This window comes from Hyla sarda, unplaced genomic scaffold (assembly GCF_029499605.1).
Source record: "Hyla sarda isolate aHylSar1 unplaced genomic scaffold, aHylSar1.hap1 scaffold_547, whole genome shotgun sequence".
NCBI classification, from domain to species: domain Eukaryota; kingdom Metazoa; phylum Chordata; class Amphibia; order Anura; family Hylidae; genus Hyla; species Hyla sarda.
The window spans coordinates 102423-121856 of NW_026610558.1; the positions used below are offsets into that span (position 1 = coordinate 102423).

A 19434-nucleotide genomic window follows, 5' to 3' on the forward strand; every position below is an offset into this window, starting at 1 on the left:
CTTCAGGAGGTTCCTTGTCAGACCTCTTGTTGGCGGCTGATTGGTCGTCGGAGACGACTTTTCGCCATTTCTATTTCAGGCCAGAGGAACATGTGTCGATATCTGTTCTTTAACTGTTATGTTTTGTCTTCTTTTATTTGAAGTTAGCTTTAAACTTGCATAAGATATGAGCCTCCTGTCTGATATATAAATCGAGATTTTCCTAGCTTGTGACGGAAAATATAAGTTATATGAAGACAGGAGGCGAGTATCTTCCCTCCCGACCCAACCCTATTATACTGTTTGTTGTCTTTCCAGGGTATTGAACGGAGATGGTGAAGACGTCCTAATATTGTAGAAGACTGATGTTTTCTGTCGACATTGTTCATTAACAGTTTTGCGGTCCTGTTGGCCGACGGTTCGGAAGGGTCCAAGTGGCACGGTTCCGGTGTTCGATGGTTCGGTTGCTGTTCAAGAAATTCGCATAAAGAAAGAGGAAGAGGATCTACAAGCAGCCCCCTTTTATAGCAGCCAGTCAGGCTGGGAGGGGAGGAGTGTACAAGGGACTGCTGGGAATTGTAGTTTTTTGTTTTGAAAAAATTGCATGATGTTTCTGCTATGAGCATTAAAGAAAGAAAGATTAATGCATAAGATACTCGCCTCCTGTCTTCATATAACTTATATTTTCCGTCACAAGCTAGGAAAATCTCGATTTATAGAGAGGAAGCCTATCCAGACCCTTCTCTAGTATCTCCATATATATATATATATAGAAATAATATACAGTTATAGAGAGGAAGCCTATCCAGACCCTTCTCTAGTATCTCCATATATATATATATATATAAATAATATACAGTTATAGAGAGGAAGCCTATTCAGACCCTTCTCTAGTATCTCCATATATATATATATAGAAATAATATACAGTTATATATCAGACAGGAGGCTCATATCTTATGCATTATTCTTTCTTTAATAATGCCCATAGCAGAACACTTTGGTATTCAATTTAATAAAAGAAAAAACTACAACTCCCAGCAGTCCTAGGGCCACAGTAGTCACTCCTCCTCCGTAGCCCCTATATAAGGACTGCCCCCATATAGATCTTCCTCTTTCTTTCTGCTCATGGCAGACCCAAGATAAGTATACTCCATATTCAATAATTATACTTTCTATTCCTATAAGTGATGTTACTCTATAGGTGATATATTCCATAGGTGATATTATTTTATAGGTTACTGTAGTAATACCTTTTTCTTTTACCCTCTGTACTTCTTCCCAGCGCCGGTTTACCCCGATTCTGGGCTCCTTTTTCTCCCTGTCGCCGCTCCGGCGTTTTCCGTTACTCCTGCGATTAGATCGCGATTAGTTCGCGATTCTCCCCCCCCCCCCCCTCTTTTCGCCATTTTGCGCTTCTCCTCCGAGTTCGCGCGCGCGGGCTGGGGGCGGGGTTTTCTCCCTCTGGCTGGCCGCTTTCACTGCGGCCGGCTCTCAGTAAAGGGGCGGCACCTCCGCGATCTGCGATCTCCTATTAGGACTCAGAGGAACGTAGTCTCGCGAGACTTCGTCCCCTGAGTGTAAAACTCCGGGCTCCCCTCCCACCGCACGACAGTGCTTCGCCTGCGGTGTGGAGGATCGGAACCCGGTACTGTGTCTCAATAGGTAGTGTAGTTGCCCCACATTGTCTCCCTGCGGATCGGAATTTATTCCGCCTCCGTGTATATTAGGCATTCTTACTCCTTAGTTCCCCCCTTTTTAACACCCTGTTACCATGGCTGAGGAACCTTCACCTGCCCCTCTCAGAAGTGAACCCCTCTCTCTGGACTCGGCACATTTTATGTCCGCCACCCAGATTCAGGACCTAATTAACAGGTCGGTCCAAGCAGCCCTGGCCTCCTCCATGTTGCCCTCTGGCCCGCATCAGCCGGGTCCCCATGCCCCAGTCCCTTCTCTTCACGGTGGAGAGCCACAGATAAAGAAGGGCAAAGCTTCCCATAAAAGGAAGCATACCTCTGACTCCCCGGCAGGGGAAGATAATAATATGCTCCAGGCAGCCCCTACCCCGGTCTGCCAACCCCAGCATGCTTCAGACTCCGCTCGACCCCTGGGCCTCGGGGAGTTACGTGGCAAGAGGCATAAGTCCGCTAGGCGGGCAAAACCCGATTCATATGTGGACTCCTCTACTGAGGATTCTTCGGGTTCTTCCAATGAGTCTGAGGACTACGAGTCCAATCCCAATATGGAAGATGCTGGGGATACGGCGCTCGACTCCGACGCCAACCCTGCCACGCAGGGCAAGGTTATCCTAGATGCCCTAGGAGAGCCCCTGTTCCACCCAGACGCAATCTCTCACCCGAGATCAGGCGACTGGTCACCATTCCCCCATGTGGCCCAATATGTAGAACTCTGGGCACGCAAGTCTCTAGATAGGTCCAGCCGCAATAAGCTGAGGGCCGAATGCCCTAGACCTTTCATCCCCAATAGAGTGGTGGACACCCCTGAGGTGGATCCCATCCTGATGAAGTATCTGTTGAAATCAGGTAAATTCACCAAGAAGGGCATAGAGCGCTCCTTCAAAACTATACAGGAGCGTATCCTCGACTTAATGGGTCCCCTCACTAAAATCCTAAACTTAGCGGAGCACGCTGCTGCAACGGACGAACCCGTGGACGTCCGTCAGCTCCGTGGGTGGGCTCAGAGAGCCATTTGCCTGGCAGGTACGGCCAACACCACCTGCTCAGTTGAGAGGCGCCGGTCGATCCTTATGCGCCTCGACCCTCAACTGTCCCACCTGGCCGAGACCGAACCGGGTCCCTCGGCAGCAGGCATGCTTTTTGGGGACAGTCTGATGAAAGACGTCAATAGATTCGTTGGCCTCTTTACGGGCTTAGATAAGGCCCAAAATTCCTTAAAAAAATCGGGGTCCTCTAAAATTTTTCCCCGGGCCGGCAGAAGTAGAGGCCGATCTGCCGGCCGTTCTGCTCCCTACAGGCCACAGGGCAGAGCTTTCGCCCAATACCAATATCCACAGACCCCCCCTTCATACACAGTACCCGTGGTTCAACCATCACCATTCTTCCCTCCTCGAGGCCGTCCCTGGAGAGGTCGTGGCGGACGTGGATACCCCCGTTCTCGCCCTTCTACCGGTGAGTGTACCTTCTACTCCTCAGTCTCACATACCTGTGGGGGGTCGACTGATGTATTTTTCCCACGCCTGGTCTGCGATTACAGCAGACGCATGGATTCTTCAGACAGTGGGGGGATTTCACATAGAATTCCAATCCTTGCCGATGCTGGGTGTCATCCCACACCCTATTCACTTTTCCGACCAAAACGTTGTCCTCATAGACAACGAGATACGGGATCTCCTGTTCAAGCATGCGATCGTGGAATCCGATCCATCTTCCCTAGGGTTCGTAAGCAACCTCTTCCTCGTGAAGAAGAAAGGGGGCGGCTATCGTCCGGTCATAAACCTACGAGACCTAAACCAACATGTCACGTATCGCCATTTCAAGATGGAGGGGATCCATTCCCTCCGGGACCTCCTGATGCCAGGAGACTGGCTGGTGAAGGTGGACTTGAAGGACGCCTACCTCACAGTCCCCATTCACCCAGAGTCACAACAGTTCCTCCGTTTCCTTTGGAAAGGCCGCATGTGGCAATTTACCTGCCTCCCGTTCGGCCTATCGTCCGCCCCGTGGTGTTTCACCAAACTGATGAAACCGGTGGTAGCGGCTCTGAGGAGCAGGGGGGTTCGTCTGATCATTTACTTAGACGACCTTCTCATCATGGCCCATTCCAAATCTCAGGCCTCCCTTCACATGTCATGGGCGATATCACTACTGCATTCTCTGGGCTTCATAATCAACCGAGAAAAATCGGTCCTGACTCCAAGTCAGGAGATGGAGTTCCTGGGTTTCTTGGTGGACACCAACCGCGCACTACTGCGACTTCCCAAGTCCAAATTAGCCCTGATCCGCAAAGAAATCAGGGCAGTTTTGCGCAAAGGTTGCTTGTCCTTACGGATTCTGGCACGACTGGTGGGTCTCCTGGCGGCTTCCATACAAGCCATCTTTCCGGCCCCCTTGCACTGCCGAGCCCTTCAGAGGCTCAAGATCTTACATCTACGCCAGGGCCTCAGATACGCGGACAAGGTACCCCTTTGTCCGGCTGCTATCGAAGAGTTACACTGGTGGCTTCGACATGCCGTCGAGTGGAACGGCAAAGCCATCTTCCACCCTTACCCAGACGTCATCATAGAGTCGGACGCGAGCCGACTTGGCTGGGGCGCCCGATGCGGGGAGATTTCCACCGGGGGGACCTGGTCCGTCAAGGAGATCGATCTGCATATCAATGCATTGGAGCTTCTGGCAGCGTATTTTGCAGTCAAGAGTTTCATGCCTCGTTCGTCCAATTGTTGTGTGTTACTACGCATGGACAACGTGGCGGCGGTCCAATACATCAACCGTTTGGGGGGCACCAGGTCCAAGATCCTGGCGGATCTTGCCAAAGACTTCTGGCATTTTTGCCTGGCCCGCAACATTATCCCGGTAGCGGAGTACATTCCGGGGGTCTCCAATACGGTGGCCGATTGGAACTCTCGCTATCTCATCGATTCCAGCGACTGGCGGCTGGATCGCTCCATCTTCCTGCAACTACGGCAACTGTGAGGTCCGTTGCAAGTGGACCTTTTCGCGTCCCGCCTCAATCGGCAACTGCCCCGTTTTTTCAGCTGGAGACCGGACCCAGAGGCATCTGCGGTAGACGCTCTCCGCCTCGTCTGGCCGACGGGAACGCATTATGCTTTTCCTCCCTTTCAGTTGATCCCCCGGGTTCTCCTACATGCGACGAACCAGAGAGCGACGGTTGTGATGATCACCCCTTGGTGGCCGACGCAGCCATGGTTTCCCCTCCTTCTGGGGATGGCTGTGGATTATCCCAGAGTGCTACCCCACTTTCCACACCTTCTCACCAACCCGACCGGGGATCTCCATCCTCTGATCATGGAAGGCAAACTTCCTCTCCTAGCGTGGTTGGTTTCGGGGTCTCAGACGCGGATCACGACCTTTCAAAATCAGCTAGGGATCTCCTCGCCCTGGCCTGGGCCCCCGGGACTAGATCGGCTTATCGATCAGCCTGGAGGCTCTGGGTTCGTTGGTGTGATCAACGGCAGGCTGATCCCGTACATGCACCTGTGTCTGTAGTGGTGAACTATCTGGCAGATTCTTTTGAATCTGGCAAATCCTACAGTTCCATTAATGTATACCGATCGGCTATTGCGGCTTACCATTGCCCTGTGGACTCCCTACCGATCGGCAAACACCCGCTGGTTTGTAGACTTTTGCGCGGCATAAAATTTCAACGTCCCCCTAGGCCTAGGTATCATTCGACCTGGGATGTCTCCAGGCTGCTCGATATGTTTACTTCATGGCCGGACAATGACGACCTCTCCCTGAAAAGGTTGTCATATAAGTTGACGGTCCTTCTTTGTTTGGTGTCCATCAAACGTGTCTCCGACGTGAAGGCTTTGGACGTCTCTAGACGACAATTTTCGCCTCAGGGAGTGAGATTCTCGGTGGTCCGTAGGACCAAGACGGGTATTCATTCGGTTTTTTATCCGTTTTTTCCTGCGCACCCGAAGCTTTGCGTTGTTCGTTGCCTACAGGCGTACGAATCACAGACGGCGGATCTGCGCTCTCCGGATTCCCCTCAGCTCCTCGTCTCTTATGTCAGACCCCATCTTCCAGTTGCCTCCGCTACTCTAGCGCGTTGGGTACGTTCCGCCATGGACATGGCGGGTATTGATATATCTCTGTTCGGAGCTCACTCGTCCAGGGGCGCTATGGCTACGAAGATAGTCACGGCAGGGGGCTCCCTCTCCGACTTATTGATGGCGGCTGATTGGTCTTCAGAGACCACCTTCCGTCAGTTCTACTTCAGACCGGAGGACCACGTGTCTATGTCAGTCTTATAATACTCTAGCTGTTTATTATTTCTTTGTCTTAACTAATTGTTAGCTTCGAACTTGCATAAGATATGAGCCTCCTGTCTGATATATAAATCGAGATTTTCCTAGCTTGTGACGGAAAATATTAGTTATATGAAGACAGGAGGCGAGTATCTTCCCTCCCTACCCACCCTATTACGACTTTTTGTTCTCTTTACAGGATATTGAACGCGAAGGCGGTGTTCCTGAGTTTGGTTGACCGGTCGTTTTCCGGCTGTTTGGTTCCTCTACGGTCCCCGTTGGGACGAAGTTGGGTTTTCCCTGCCATCTAGGCTTCTGCTGCCCGAGGTCGAAGGACCGAGTGTTCGCGTGCAACTGTGGATGTCTGGATAAAGTCGTTTGTGCGGTTCTGATTCGCATGAAGAAAGAGGAAGATCTATATGGGGGCAGTCCTTATATAGGGGCTACGGAGGAGGAGTGACTACTGTGGCCCTAGGACTGCTGGGAGTTGTAGTTTTTTCTTTTATTAAATTGAATACCAAAGTGTTCTACTATGGGCATTATTAAAGAAAGATAATGCATAAGATACTCGCCTCCTGTCTTCATATAACTAATATTTTCCGTCACAAGCTAGGAAAATCTAGATTTATAGAGAGGAAGCCTATCCAGACCCTTCTCTAGTATCTCCATATATATATATATATATATATATATAGAAATAATACACAGTTATAGAGAGGAAGCCTATCCAGACCCTTCTCTAGTATCTCCATATATATATATAGAAATAATATACAGTTATAGAGAGGAAGCCTATCCAGACCCTTCTCTAGTATCTCCATATATATATAGAAATAATATACAGTTATAGAGAGGAAGCCTATCCAGACCCTTCTCTAGTATCTCCATATATATATATAGAAATAATATACAGTTATAGAGAGGAAGCCTATCCAGACCCTTCTCTAGTATCTCCATATATATAGAAATAATATACAGTTATAGAGAGGAAGCCTATCCAGACCCTTCTCTAGTATCTCCATATATATAGAAATAATATACAGTTCTAGAGAGGAAGCCTATCCTGACCCTTCTCTAGTATCTCCATATATATATATATATAGAAATAATATACAGTTATAGAGAGGAAGCCTATCCAGACCCTTCTCTAGTATCTCCATATATATATATAGAAATAATATACAGTTATAGAGAGGAAGCCTATCCAGACCCTTCTCTAGTATCTCTATATATATATATAGAAATAATATACAGTTATAGAGAGGAAGCCTATCCAGACCCTTCTCTAGTATCTCCATATATATATATAGAAATAATATACAGTTATAGAGAGGAAGCCTATCCAGACCCTTCTCTAGTATCTCCATATATATATATAGAAATAATATACAGTTATAGAGAGGAAGCCTATCCAGACCCTTCTCTAGTATCTCCATATATATATATATAGAAATAATATACAGTTATAGAGAGGAAGCCTATCCAGACCATTCTCTAGTATCTCCATATATATATATATAGAAATAATATACAGTTATAGAGAGGAAGCCTATCCAGACCCTTCTCTAGTATCTCCATATATATATAGAAATAATATACAGTTATAGAGAGGAAGCCTATCCAGACCCTTCTCTAGTATCTCCATATATATATATATAGAAATAATATACAGTTATAGAGAGGAAGCCTATCCAGACCCTTCTCTAGTATCTCCATATATATATATAGAAATAATACACAGTTATAGAGAGGAAGCCTATCCAGACCATTCTCTAGTATCTCCATATATATATAGAAATAATATACAGTTATAGAGAGGAAGCCTATCCAGACCCTTCTCTAGTATCTCCATATATATATATAGAAATAATATACAGTTATAGAGAGGAAGCCTATCCAGACCCTTCTCTAGTATCTCCATATATATAGAAATAATATACAGTTATAGAGAGGAAGCCTATCCAGACCCTTCTCTAGTATCTCCATATATATATATAGAAATAATATACAGTTATAGAGAGGAAGCCTATCCAGACCCTTCTCTAGTATCTCCATATATATATATATATATATATAGAAATAATATACAGTTATAGAGAGGAAGCCTATCCAGACCCTTCTCTAGTATCTCCATATATATATATATAGAAATAATATACAGTTATAGAGAGGAAGCCTATCCAGACCCTTCTCTAGTATCTCCATATATATATATATAAATAATATACAGTTATAGAGAGGAAGCCTATCCAGACCCTTCTCTAGTATCTCCATATATATATATATATATAAATAATATACAGTTATAGAGAGGAAGCCTATCCAGACCCTTCTCTAGTATCTCCATATATATATATATATAGAAATAATATACAGTTATAGAGAGGAAGCCTATCCAGACCCTTCTCTAGTATCTCCATATATATATATATATAGAAATAATATACAGTTATAGAGAGGAAGCCTATCCAGACCCTTCTCTAGTATCTCCATATATATATATATATATATATAGAAATAATATACAGTTATAGAGAGGAAGCCTATCCAGACCCTTCTCTAGTATCTCCATATATATATATATAAATAATATACAGTTATAGAGAGGAAGCCTATCCAGACCCTTCTCTAGTATCTCAATATATATATATATAGAAATAATACACAGTTATAGAGAGGAAGCCTATCCAGACCCTTCTCTAGTATCTCCATATATATATATAGAAATAATATACAGTTATAGAGAGGAAGCCTATCCAGACCCTTCTCTAGTATCTCCATATATATATATATAGAAATAATATACAGTTATAGAGAGGAAGCCTATCCAGACCCTTCTCTAGTATCTCCATATATATATATATATAGAAATAATATACAGTTATAGAGAGGAAGCCTATCCAGACCCTTCTCTAGTATCTCCATATATATATATATATAGAAATAATATACAGTTATAGAGAGGAAGCCTATCCAGACCCTTCTCTAGTATCTCCATATATATATATAGAAATAATATACAGTTATAGAGAGGAAGCCTATCCAGACCCTTCTCTAGTATCTCCATATATATAGAAATAATATACAGTTATAGAGAGGAAGCCTATCCAGACCCTTCTCTAGTATCTCCATATATATATATATATAGAAATAATATACAGTTATAGAGAGGAAGCCTATCCAGACCCTTCTCTAGTATCTTCATATATATATATAGAAATAATATACAGTTATAGAGAGGAAGCCTATCCAGACCCTTCTCTAGTATCTCCATATATATATATAGAAATAATATACAGTTATAGAGAGGAAGCCTATCCAGACCCTTCTCTAGTATCTTCATATATATATATAGAAATAATATACAGTTATAGAGAGGAAGCCTATCCAGACCCTTCTCTAGTATCTCCATATATATATATATATATATAAATAATATACAGTTATAGAGAGGAAGCCTATCCAGACCCTTCTCTAGTATCTCTCTCTCTCTCTCTCTATATATATATATATATATATATATATATATATATATATATATATATAAATAATATACAGTTATAGAGAGGAAGCCTATCCAGACCCTTCTCTAGTATCTCCATATATATATATATATATATAAATAATATACAGTTATAGAGAGGAAGCCTATCCAGACCCTTCTCTAGTATCTCTCTCTCTCTCTCTATATATATATATATATATATATATATATATATATATATATATATATATATATATATAAATAATATACAGTTATAGAGAGGAAGCCTATCCAGACCCTTCTCTAGTATCTCCATATATATATATAGAAATAATATACAGTTATAGAGAGGAAGCCTATCCAGACCCTTCTCTAGTATCTCCATATATATATATAGAAATAATATACAGTTATAGAGAGGAAGCCTATCCAGACCCTTCTCTAGTATCTCCATATATATATATAGAAATAATATACAGTTATAGAGAGGAAGCCTATCCAGACCCTTCTCTAGTATCTCCATATATATATAGAAATAATATACAGTTATAGAGAGGAAGCCTATCCAGACCCTTCTCTAGTATCTCCATATATATATATAGAAATAATATATAGTTATAGAGAGGAAGCCTATCCAGACCCTTCTCTAGTATCTCCATATATATATATATATATATATATATATATATATATATATATATATAGAAATAATATACAGTTATAGAGAGGAAGCCTATCCAGACCCTTCTCTAGTATCTCCATATATATATATATAGAAATAATATACAGTTATAGAGAGGAAGCCTATCCAGACCCTTCTCTAGTATCTCCATATATATATATATATATATATATATATATATATATATATATATAGAAATAATATACAGTTATAGAGAGGAAGCCTATCCAGACCCTTCTCTAGTATCTCCATATATATATATATAGAAATAATATACAGTTATAGAGAGGAAGCCTATCCAGACCCTTCTCTAGTATCTCCATATATATATATATATATAGAAATAATATACAGTTATAGAGAGGAAGCCTATCCAGACCCTTCTCTAGTATCTCCATATATATATATAGAAATAATATACAGTTATAGAGAGGAAACCTATCCAGACCCTTCTCTAGTATCTCCATATATATATATATATAGAAATAATATACAGTTATAGAGAGGAAGCCTATCCAGACCCTTCTCTAGTATCTCCATATATATATATATATATAGAAATAATATACAGTTATAGAGAGGAAGCCTATCCAGACCCTTCTCTAGTATCTCCATATATATATATAGAAATAATATACAGTTATAGAGAGGAAGCCTATCCAGACCCTTCTCTAGTATCTCCATATATATATATATATATAGAAATAATATACAGTTATAGAGAGGAAGCCTATCCAGACCCTTCTCTGGTATCTCCATATATATATATATAGAAATAATATACAGTTATAGAGAGGAAGCCTATCCAGACCCTTCTCTAGTATCTCCATATATATATATATATATAGAAATAATATACAGTTATAGAGAGGAAGCCTATCCAGACCCTTCTCTAGTATCTCCATATATATATATATAGAAATAATATACAGTTATAGAGAGGAAGCCTATCCAGACCCTTCTCTAGTATCTCCATATATATATATATAGAAATAATATACAGTTATATATCAGACAGGAGGCTCATATCTTATGCATTATTCTTTCTTTAATAATGCCCATAGCAGAACAAAATTCAATAAACAATCAGTGTAAAGAAAAAACTACAACTCCCAGCAGTCCCGGGACCACAGCAGCCACTCCTCGTCTGTAGCCCCTATATAAGGACTGCCCACATATGGATCCTCCTCTTTCTTTCTGCTCATGGCAGAGCATACAGCTAAGTACTATCTGTGATTAATACTTTGATTTTTCCTTACTTGTTAGTCATATCTAGTATAGATATTGTGGTGTTGGGAGAAGATATTCGCGATTATCTTCACCCATTCGCATTCTATGCGATTTTACTCCGTTTCGGACAACTATTTCCCCGGCGCTAGTTTTTTCTCCTTGCTCCGGTTCATCACCCCACTACTCTCTCCAACTCTCCGCTCCTCATACCTTCCACAGCTTTCCATCCCCCCCCTCTCCCGGCGCCATTTTACCTTCTTCTCCTACGTTTTTGCGCTTCGCGCGTGCGGGATAGGGGCGGATCTTTCGCGTGCCGGCCGCATTTCTTCGCGGCCTACACGCTGAGAGGGGCGGAGTTTCCTTTCGTCACTGGACCGCGCTCCCGCGCCTTCCAATCAATGCCCAGCCGGACGTAGTCTCGCGAGACTTCGTCCCCGGGTACAAGGACTCTCGGGCTCACCTCCCACCGCTGCGTCAGTGCAACGCTAGCGGTGTGGAGGACGGAGCCTGTACCACTACTTCCCTTTACATATAATTGTAGGTAGATTTCAGGAATTTATTCCTTTCCCTCTTCAACCATTCTCTCTTCCCTCTAGTTTCTCCTACAGATAACCTGATAGATTGCAGGAATTTATTCCTCCCCTTCATCAATTCTCTCTTGTCCCACTAGTTCTCCCACAGATTACCTGTTAGTCACTATGGCTGAGGAACCCTCATCTGCTCCCAGTAGAGGGGAGAGCTCTTTAGACTCGGCCCAATTTATGACCGCAAACCAGATACAGGACTTGATTAACAAGTCGGTTCAGGCGGCTTTGGCCTCCGCCATGGTAACCTCTGGATCAATACCAGCGGTATCCTGTGCATCTGTCCCGCCATTCCAAGGCGGTGAACCGCCAATTAAGAAGGGAAAGGTTTCCCATAAAAGGAAACATACATTGGCGACATCTGACTCCCCGGCAGGGGAAGACAATAATGTGCTCCAGGCAGCTCCTACCCCGGCCTGCCAACCCCAGCATCCATCAGACTCCACTCGACCCCTGGGCCTCAGGGAGTTACATGAGAAGAGGCACAGATCCGCTAGACGGACCAAACCCGACTCTTACGTAGATTCCTCTGACGAGGATTCGTCGGGATCATCCAGCGAGTCTGACGACTTTGAATCCAACCCTAATATCGAGGATGCTGGGGATACGGCGTTCGACACCGACGCCAACCCTGTTACACAGGGCACTGTGATCCTAGACTCCCTAGGTGAACCCCTTTTTCACCCTGATTCCATCTCTCATCCACGATCGGGTGAATGGTCCCCACTTCCTCACGTGACCCAGTATGTGGAGCTCTGGGCTCGTAAGTCCCTAGACAGGACCAGCCGTAACAAGCTGAGAGCTGAGTGTCCCAGGCCCTTTATTCCCAATAAAGTAGTGGCAACCCCCGAAGTGGACCCCATTTTGATGAAATACCTGATGAAATCGGGTAAATTCCCTAAAAAGGGAATAGAACGCTCATTTAAAACTATCCAGGAGCGTATCTTAGACTTAATGGGCCCTCTCACTAAGATACTCAACCTGTCTGAGCAGGCCGCTACGACAGATCAGCCTGTCGATACCCGTCAACTCCGGGGGTGGGCCCAGAGGGCCATATGCCTGGCAGGTACGGCCAACACCACCTGCTCGACTGAACGTCGTAGGTCGATCTTTATGCGCCTCGACCCGCAGCTGTCCCACCTAGCTGAAACTGAGTCTGGGCCTGCAGCAGCAGGAATGCTCTTTGGGGACAACTTGATGAAGGACATCAACAGGTTTGTCGGCCTGTTTACAGGGCTGGATAAAGCCCAAACTTCATTAAAGAGATCAGGGGCAAATAAGCTTTTTCCTCGGGCCGGCAGAGGTAGAGGCCGATCTGCCGGCCGCACCCCCTCCTATAGGCCACAGGGCAGACCCTCTGCCCAATACCAGTACCCTCAGGCTCCTCCGTCCTACACTGTCCCAATGGCACAACCGTCGCCTTTCTTCCCTCCCAGAGGTCGACCTTGGCGCGGACGTGGCGGACGCGGATATCCCCGTTCCCGTCCAACTACCGGTAAGTGTGCCAGATATTCCACATGCTCACATCCCTGTGGGGGGGCGCCTGATGTATTTTTCCCACGCCTGGTCTGCGATTATGGCAGACGCGTGGATCCTACAGACAGTAGCGGGATTTCACATAGAACTCCAATCTCTACCGGTCCTGGGTATACAGCCAGCCCCTATCCGTTTTTCACAACACAACATGTTGCTCATAGACAACGAGATTCAAGATCTCCTGTCCAAACAGGCGATCCGAGAGATCGATCCTTCTTCCCTGGGGTTCGTAAGCACGCTTTTCCTAGTGAAGAAAAAAGGGGGCGGTTACCGTCCGGTCATAAACCTTCGGGAACTAAACCAACATGTCACGTATCGCCATTTCAAGATGGAGGGAATTCACTCCCTTCGCGATTTGTTACAACCAGGCGATTGGCTGGTGAAAGTGGATTTGAAAGACGCTTACCTCACCGTCCCTATCCACCAAGATTCACAGCACCTTCTTTGTTTCCTCTGGAGACACCACATGTGGCAATTTACTTGCCTTCCGTTCGGCCTGTCATCAGCTCCGTGGTGCTTCACCAAACTGATGAAACCAGTGGTGGCATCCTTGAGGAGCAGAGGGGTCCGTCTGATCATTTATCTGGACGACCTCCTCATCATGGCCCACTCCAAAGCGCAAGCTTCTCTCCACATGTCATGGACGGTGCTACTTCTGCAGAATCTGGGATTCATAATCAACCGAGAAAAATCGGTTTTGATCCCTCTGCAAGAGATGGAGTTCCTTGGCTTCTTGGTGGACACCAATCAAGCCGTTCTCCGCCTTCCCAAATCCAAACTGGCCCTGATCCGCAAGGAAATCAGAGCGGTCTTACGCAGAGGGTGCTTATCCTTAAGGGTACTAGCGCGCTTGGTGGGCCTATTAGCAGCCTCTATCCAAGCCATCTTCCCGGCCCCCTTGCATTACAGGGCCCTTCAGAGACTCAAGATTATGCACCTGCGCCAGGGCCTCAGGTATGCGGACGAAGTTCCTCTTTGTCCGGCAGCCATCGAGGAGTTGCAGTGGTGGCTTCGTCATGCCGTCGAGTGGAACGGCAAAACCATATTCAATTCCTGCCCGGACGTCATCATAGAGTCGGACGCGAGTCGCCTCGGCTGGGGCGCGCGGTGCGGGGAGGCTTCCACAGGAGGGACTTGGTCCGCCACGGAGGTCGCCCTGCACATCAATGCCTTGGAGCTCTTAGCGGCATTTTTTGCCCTCAAGAGCTTCTTGCCACAAGCGTCCAATTGTTGCGTTTTGTTACGCATGGACAACGTGGCGGCGGTCCAATACGTCAACCGCCTAGGGGGCACCAGGTCCAAGATGCTTGCAGATCTTGCCAAGGACTTCTGGCATTTCTGTCTAGATCGCAACATTATCCCGGTGGCGGAGTATATTCCGGGGGTCTCCAACACGGTGGCCGACTGGAATTCTCGCTACTTACTAGATTCCAGCGATTGGCGGCTGGATCGATCAGTTTTTCTACGGTTGAGACAGCTTTGGGGTCCATTGTGTACGGATCTTTTCGCTTCTCGCCTCAATCATCAATTACCTCGTTTTTTCAGCTGGAGACCGGACCCAGAGGCGTCGGCAGTCGACGCTTTCCGTCTCATCTGGCCCAGGGGAACGCACTACGCGTTTCCCCCATTCCAGATGATCTCCAGGGTTCTTCTACATACGATGAACCAGAAGGCGACGATTGTACTGATCACCCCCTGGTGGCCCACACAACCGTGGTTCCCTCTCCTTCTGGGGATGGCAGTGGACTACCCCAGACTTCTGCCCCAATTTCCACAGCTCCTCTCCAACCCGACCGGGGATCTCCACCCTCTGGTGTTGGAGGGCAACCTTCCTCTCCTAGCGTGGTTGGTTTCGGGGTCCCGGATGCGGACCAGGATCTTTCAAGATCAGCTAGGGATCTCCTCGCCCTGGCCTGGGCCCCCGGGACTAGATCGGCTTATCGATCAGCCTGGAGGCTCTGGGTTCGTTGGTGTGATCAACGACAGATTGATCCCGTACATGCACCTGTGTCTGTAGTGGTGAACTACTTGGCGGATTCCTTTGAATCCGGCAAATCTTATAGTTCCATCAACGTTTACCGATCGGCTATCGCGGCTTACCATTGCCCAGTAGACTCTTTGCCGGTGGGCAAACAACCACTGGTATGTAGACTGTTGCGTGGCATTAAGTTTACCCGGCCCCCGCGGCCGAGATATCAGTCGACCTGGGATGTCTCCAGGTTGCTCGAGATGTTTGTCTCTTGGGAAGACAATGACGATCTTCCCCTAAAACTGTTGTCGTATAAACTGACTGTTCTTTTATGTTTGGTGTCTATCAAACGCGTCTCGGACGTGAAGGCTTTGGATGTCTCTAGGCGACAATTTTCGCCTCAGGGAGTCAAGTTTTCCGTGGTCCGACGGACCAAGACAGGTATCCACTCGGTTTTTTACCCGTTTTTTCCCGCGCATCCTCGACTTTGTGTGGTTCGTTGCCTACAGGCGTATGAATCGCAGACTGCAGATTTACGGTCTCCGGATTTCTCACAACTTCTTATATCCTATGTCAGACCCCACCATCCGGTGGCCTCCGCTACCTTGGCACGTTGGGTGCGTTCCGCCATGGATATGGCGGGCATAGACGTCTCCCTGTTTGGAGCTCATTCTTCTAGGGGTGCGATGGCTACTAAAATAGTCACAGCAGGGGGCTCCCTTTCTGACTTGCTCATGGCTGCTGATTGGTCTTCAGAGTCTACCTTTCGCCGGTTCTACTTCAGACCGGAGGACCATGTTTCCATGTCAGTTTTGTAATACTATTTCTGATTTTGTTTTCTCTGTCGTTACTTATTAGCTTTGAACTTGCATAAGATATGAGCCTCCTGTCTGATATATAAATCGAGATTTTCCTAGCTTGTGACGGAAAATATTAGTTATATGAAGACAGGAGGCGAGTATCTTCCCTCCCTACCCACCCTGTTATGATTTTTTATTGTCTTTTCAGGATACTGAAGGCATTGGCTGGTTTCCTGTCTACAAATAACCTGTTGGTTAAGCACTGCTGGAGTTCTCTACAGTCCCCGTTGGGACGAAGTTAGGCCGTCGATTGGCCTCGTTTCCTGAGTTCTGGCCTTACTGGCCGAAGATTGAAGGAGCGGCGTGGATGTCTGGCTGGCGTTTCGGCTTCCTATGCGGCTCTGATTCGCGTGAAGAAAGAGGAGGATCCATATGTGGGCAGTCCTTATATAGGGGCTACAGACGAGGAGTGGCTGCTGTGGTCCCGGGACTGCTGGGAGTTGTAGTTTTTTCTTTACACTGATTGTTTATTGAATTTTGTTCTGCTATGGGCATTATTAAAGAAAGAATAATGCATAAGATACTCGCCTCCTGTCTTCATATAACTAATATTTTCCGTCACAAGCTAGGAAAATCTCGATTTATAGAGAGGAAGCCTATCCAGACCCTTCTCTAGTATCTCCATATATATATATATATAGAAATAATATACAGTTATAGAGAGGAAGCCTATCCAGACCCTTCTCTAGTATCTCCATATATATATATATATATATATATATATATATATATATATAGAAATAATATACAGTTATAGAGAGGAAGCCTATCCAGACCCTTCTCTAGTATCTCCATATATATATATAGAAATAATATACAGTTATAGAGAGGAAGCCTATCCAGACCCTTCTCTAGTATCTCCATATATATATATAGAAATAATATACAGTTATAGAGAGGAAGCCTATCCAGACCCTTCTCTAGTATCTCCATATATATATATATAGAAATAATATACAGTTATAGAGAGGAAGCCTATCCAGACCCTTCTCTAGTATCTCCATATATATATATATATATATATAGAAATAATATACAGTTATAGAGAGGAAGCCTATCCAGACCCTTCTCTAGTATCTCCATATATATATATATATAGAAATAATATACAGTTATAGAGAGGAAACCTATCCAGACCCTTCTCTAGTATCTCCATATATATATATATAGAAATAATATACAGTTATAGAGAGGAAACCTATCCAGACCCTTCTCTAGTATCTCCATATATATATATATATAGAAATAATATACAGTTATAGAGAGGAAGCCTATCCAGACCCTTCTCTAGTATCTCCATATATATATATAGAAATAATATACAGTTATAGAGAGGAAGCCTATCCAGACCCTTCTCTAGTATCTCCATATATATATAGAAATAATATACAGTTATAGAGAGGAAGCCTATCCAGACCCTTCTCTAGTATCTCTATATATATATATATAGAAATAATATACAGTTATAGAGAGGAAGCCTATCCAGACCCTTCTCTAGTATCTCCATATATATATATATATATAGAAATAATATACAGTTATAGAGAGGAAGCCTATCCAGACCCTTCTCTAGTATCTCCATATATATAGAAATAATATACAGTTATAGAGAGGAAGCCTATCCAGACCCTTCTCTAGTATCTCCATATATATATATATATATATATATATATATATAGAAATAATATACAGTTATAGAGAGGAAGCCTATCCAGACCCTTCTCTAGTATCTCCATATATATATATATATAGAAATAATATACAGTTATAGAGAGGAAGCCTATCCAGACCCTTCTCTAGTATCTCCATATATATATATATAGAAATAATATACAGTTATAGAGAGGAAGCCTATCCAGACCCTTCTCTAGTATCTCCATATATATATATAGAAATAATATACAGTTATAGAGAGGAAGCCTATCCAGACCCTTCTCTAGTATCTCCATATATATATATAGAAATAATATACAGTTATAGAGAGGAAGCCTATCCAGACCCTTCTCTAGTATCTCCATATATATATATATAGAAATAATATACAGTTATAGAGAGGAAGCCTATCCAGACCCTTCTCTAGTATCTCCATATATATATATAGAAATAATATACAGTTATAGAGAGGAAACCTATCCAGACCCTTCTCTAGTATCTCCATATATATATATAGAAATAATATACAGTTATAGAGAGGAAGCCTATCCAGACCCTTCTCTAGTATCTCCATATATATATATATATATAAATAATATACAGTTATAGAGAGGAAGCCTATCCAGACCCTTCTCTAGTATCTCCATATATATATATATATATAAATAATATACAGTTATAGAGAGGAAGCCTATCCAGACCCTTCTCTAGTATCTCCATATATATATATATATAGAAATAATATACAGTTATATATCAGACAGGAGGCGAGTATCTTATGCATTATTCTTTCTTTAATAATGCCCATAGCAGAACACTTTGGTATTCAATTTAATAAAAGAAAAAACTACAACTCCCAGCAGTCCTAGGGCCACAGTAGTCACTCCTCCTCCGTAGCCCCTATATAAGGACTGCCCCCATATAGATCTTCCTCTTTCTTTCTGCTCATGGCAGACCCAAGATAAGTATACTCCATATTCAATAATTATACTTTCTATTCCTATAAGTGATGTTACTCTATAGGTGATATATTCCATAGGTGATATTATTTTATAGGTTACTGTAGTAATACCTTTTTCTTTTACCCTCTGTACTTCTTCCCAGCGCCGGTTTACCCCGATTCTGGGCTCCTTTTTCTCCCTGTCGCCGCTCCGGCGTTTTCCGTTACTCCTGCGATTAGATCGCGATTAGTTCGCGATTCTCCCCCCCCCCCTCTTTTCGCCATTTTGCGCTTCTCCTCCGAGTTCGCGCGCGCGGGCTCGGGGCGGGGTTTTCTCCCTCCTGGCTGGCCGCTTTCACTGCGGCCGGCTCTCAGTAAAGGGGCGGCATCTCCGCGATCTGCAATCTCCTATTAGGACTCAGAGGAACGTAGTCTCGCGAGACTTCGTCCCCTGAGTGTAAAACTCCGGGCTCCCCTCCCACCGCACGACAGTGCTTCGCCTGCGGTGTGGAGGATCGGAACCCGGTACTGTGTCTCAATAGGTAG

The 19434-nt window shown here is 44.3% G+C and overlaps 1 protein-coding gene across 3 annotated transcripts in view; it reads left to right on the top strand.

The window, feature by feature from the left end:
• The window catches only part of LOC130339658 (uncharacterized), a 32995-nt gene extending 26503 nt beyond the window's left edge, over positions 1-6492 (top strand). For all 3 annotated transcript variants that reach the window (XM_056554037.1, XM_056554038.1, XM_056554039.1), the window contains exon 2: positions 298-6492. In XM_056554037.1, coding sequence (XP_056410012.1) covers positions 1754-5956 — 4203 coding nt within the window. In that variant the 5' untranslated portion in view covers positions 298-1753 and the 3' untranslated portion in view covers positions 5957-6492. The remainder of the gene's footprint in view (positions 1-297) is intronic.
• Positions 6493-19434: the final 12942 nt, after the last annotated feature.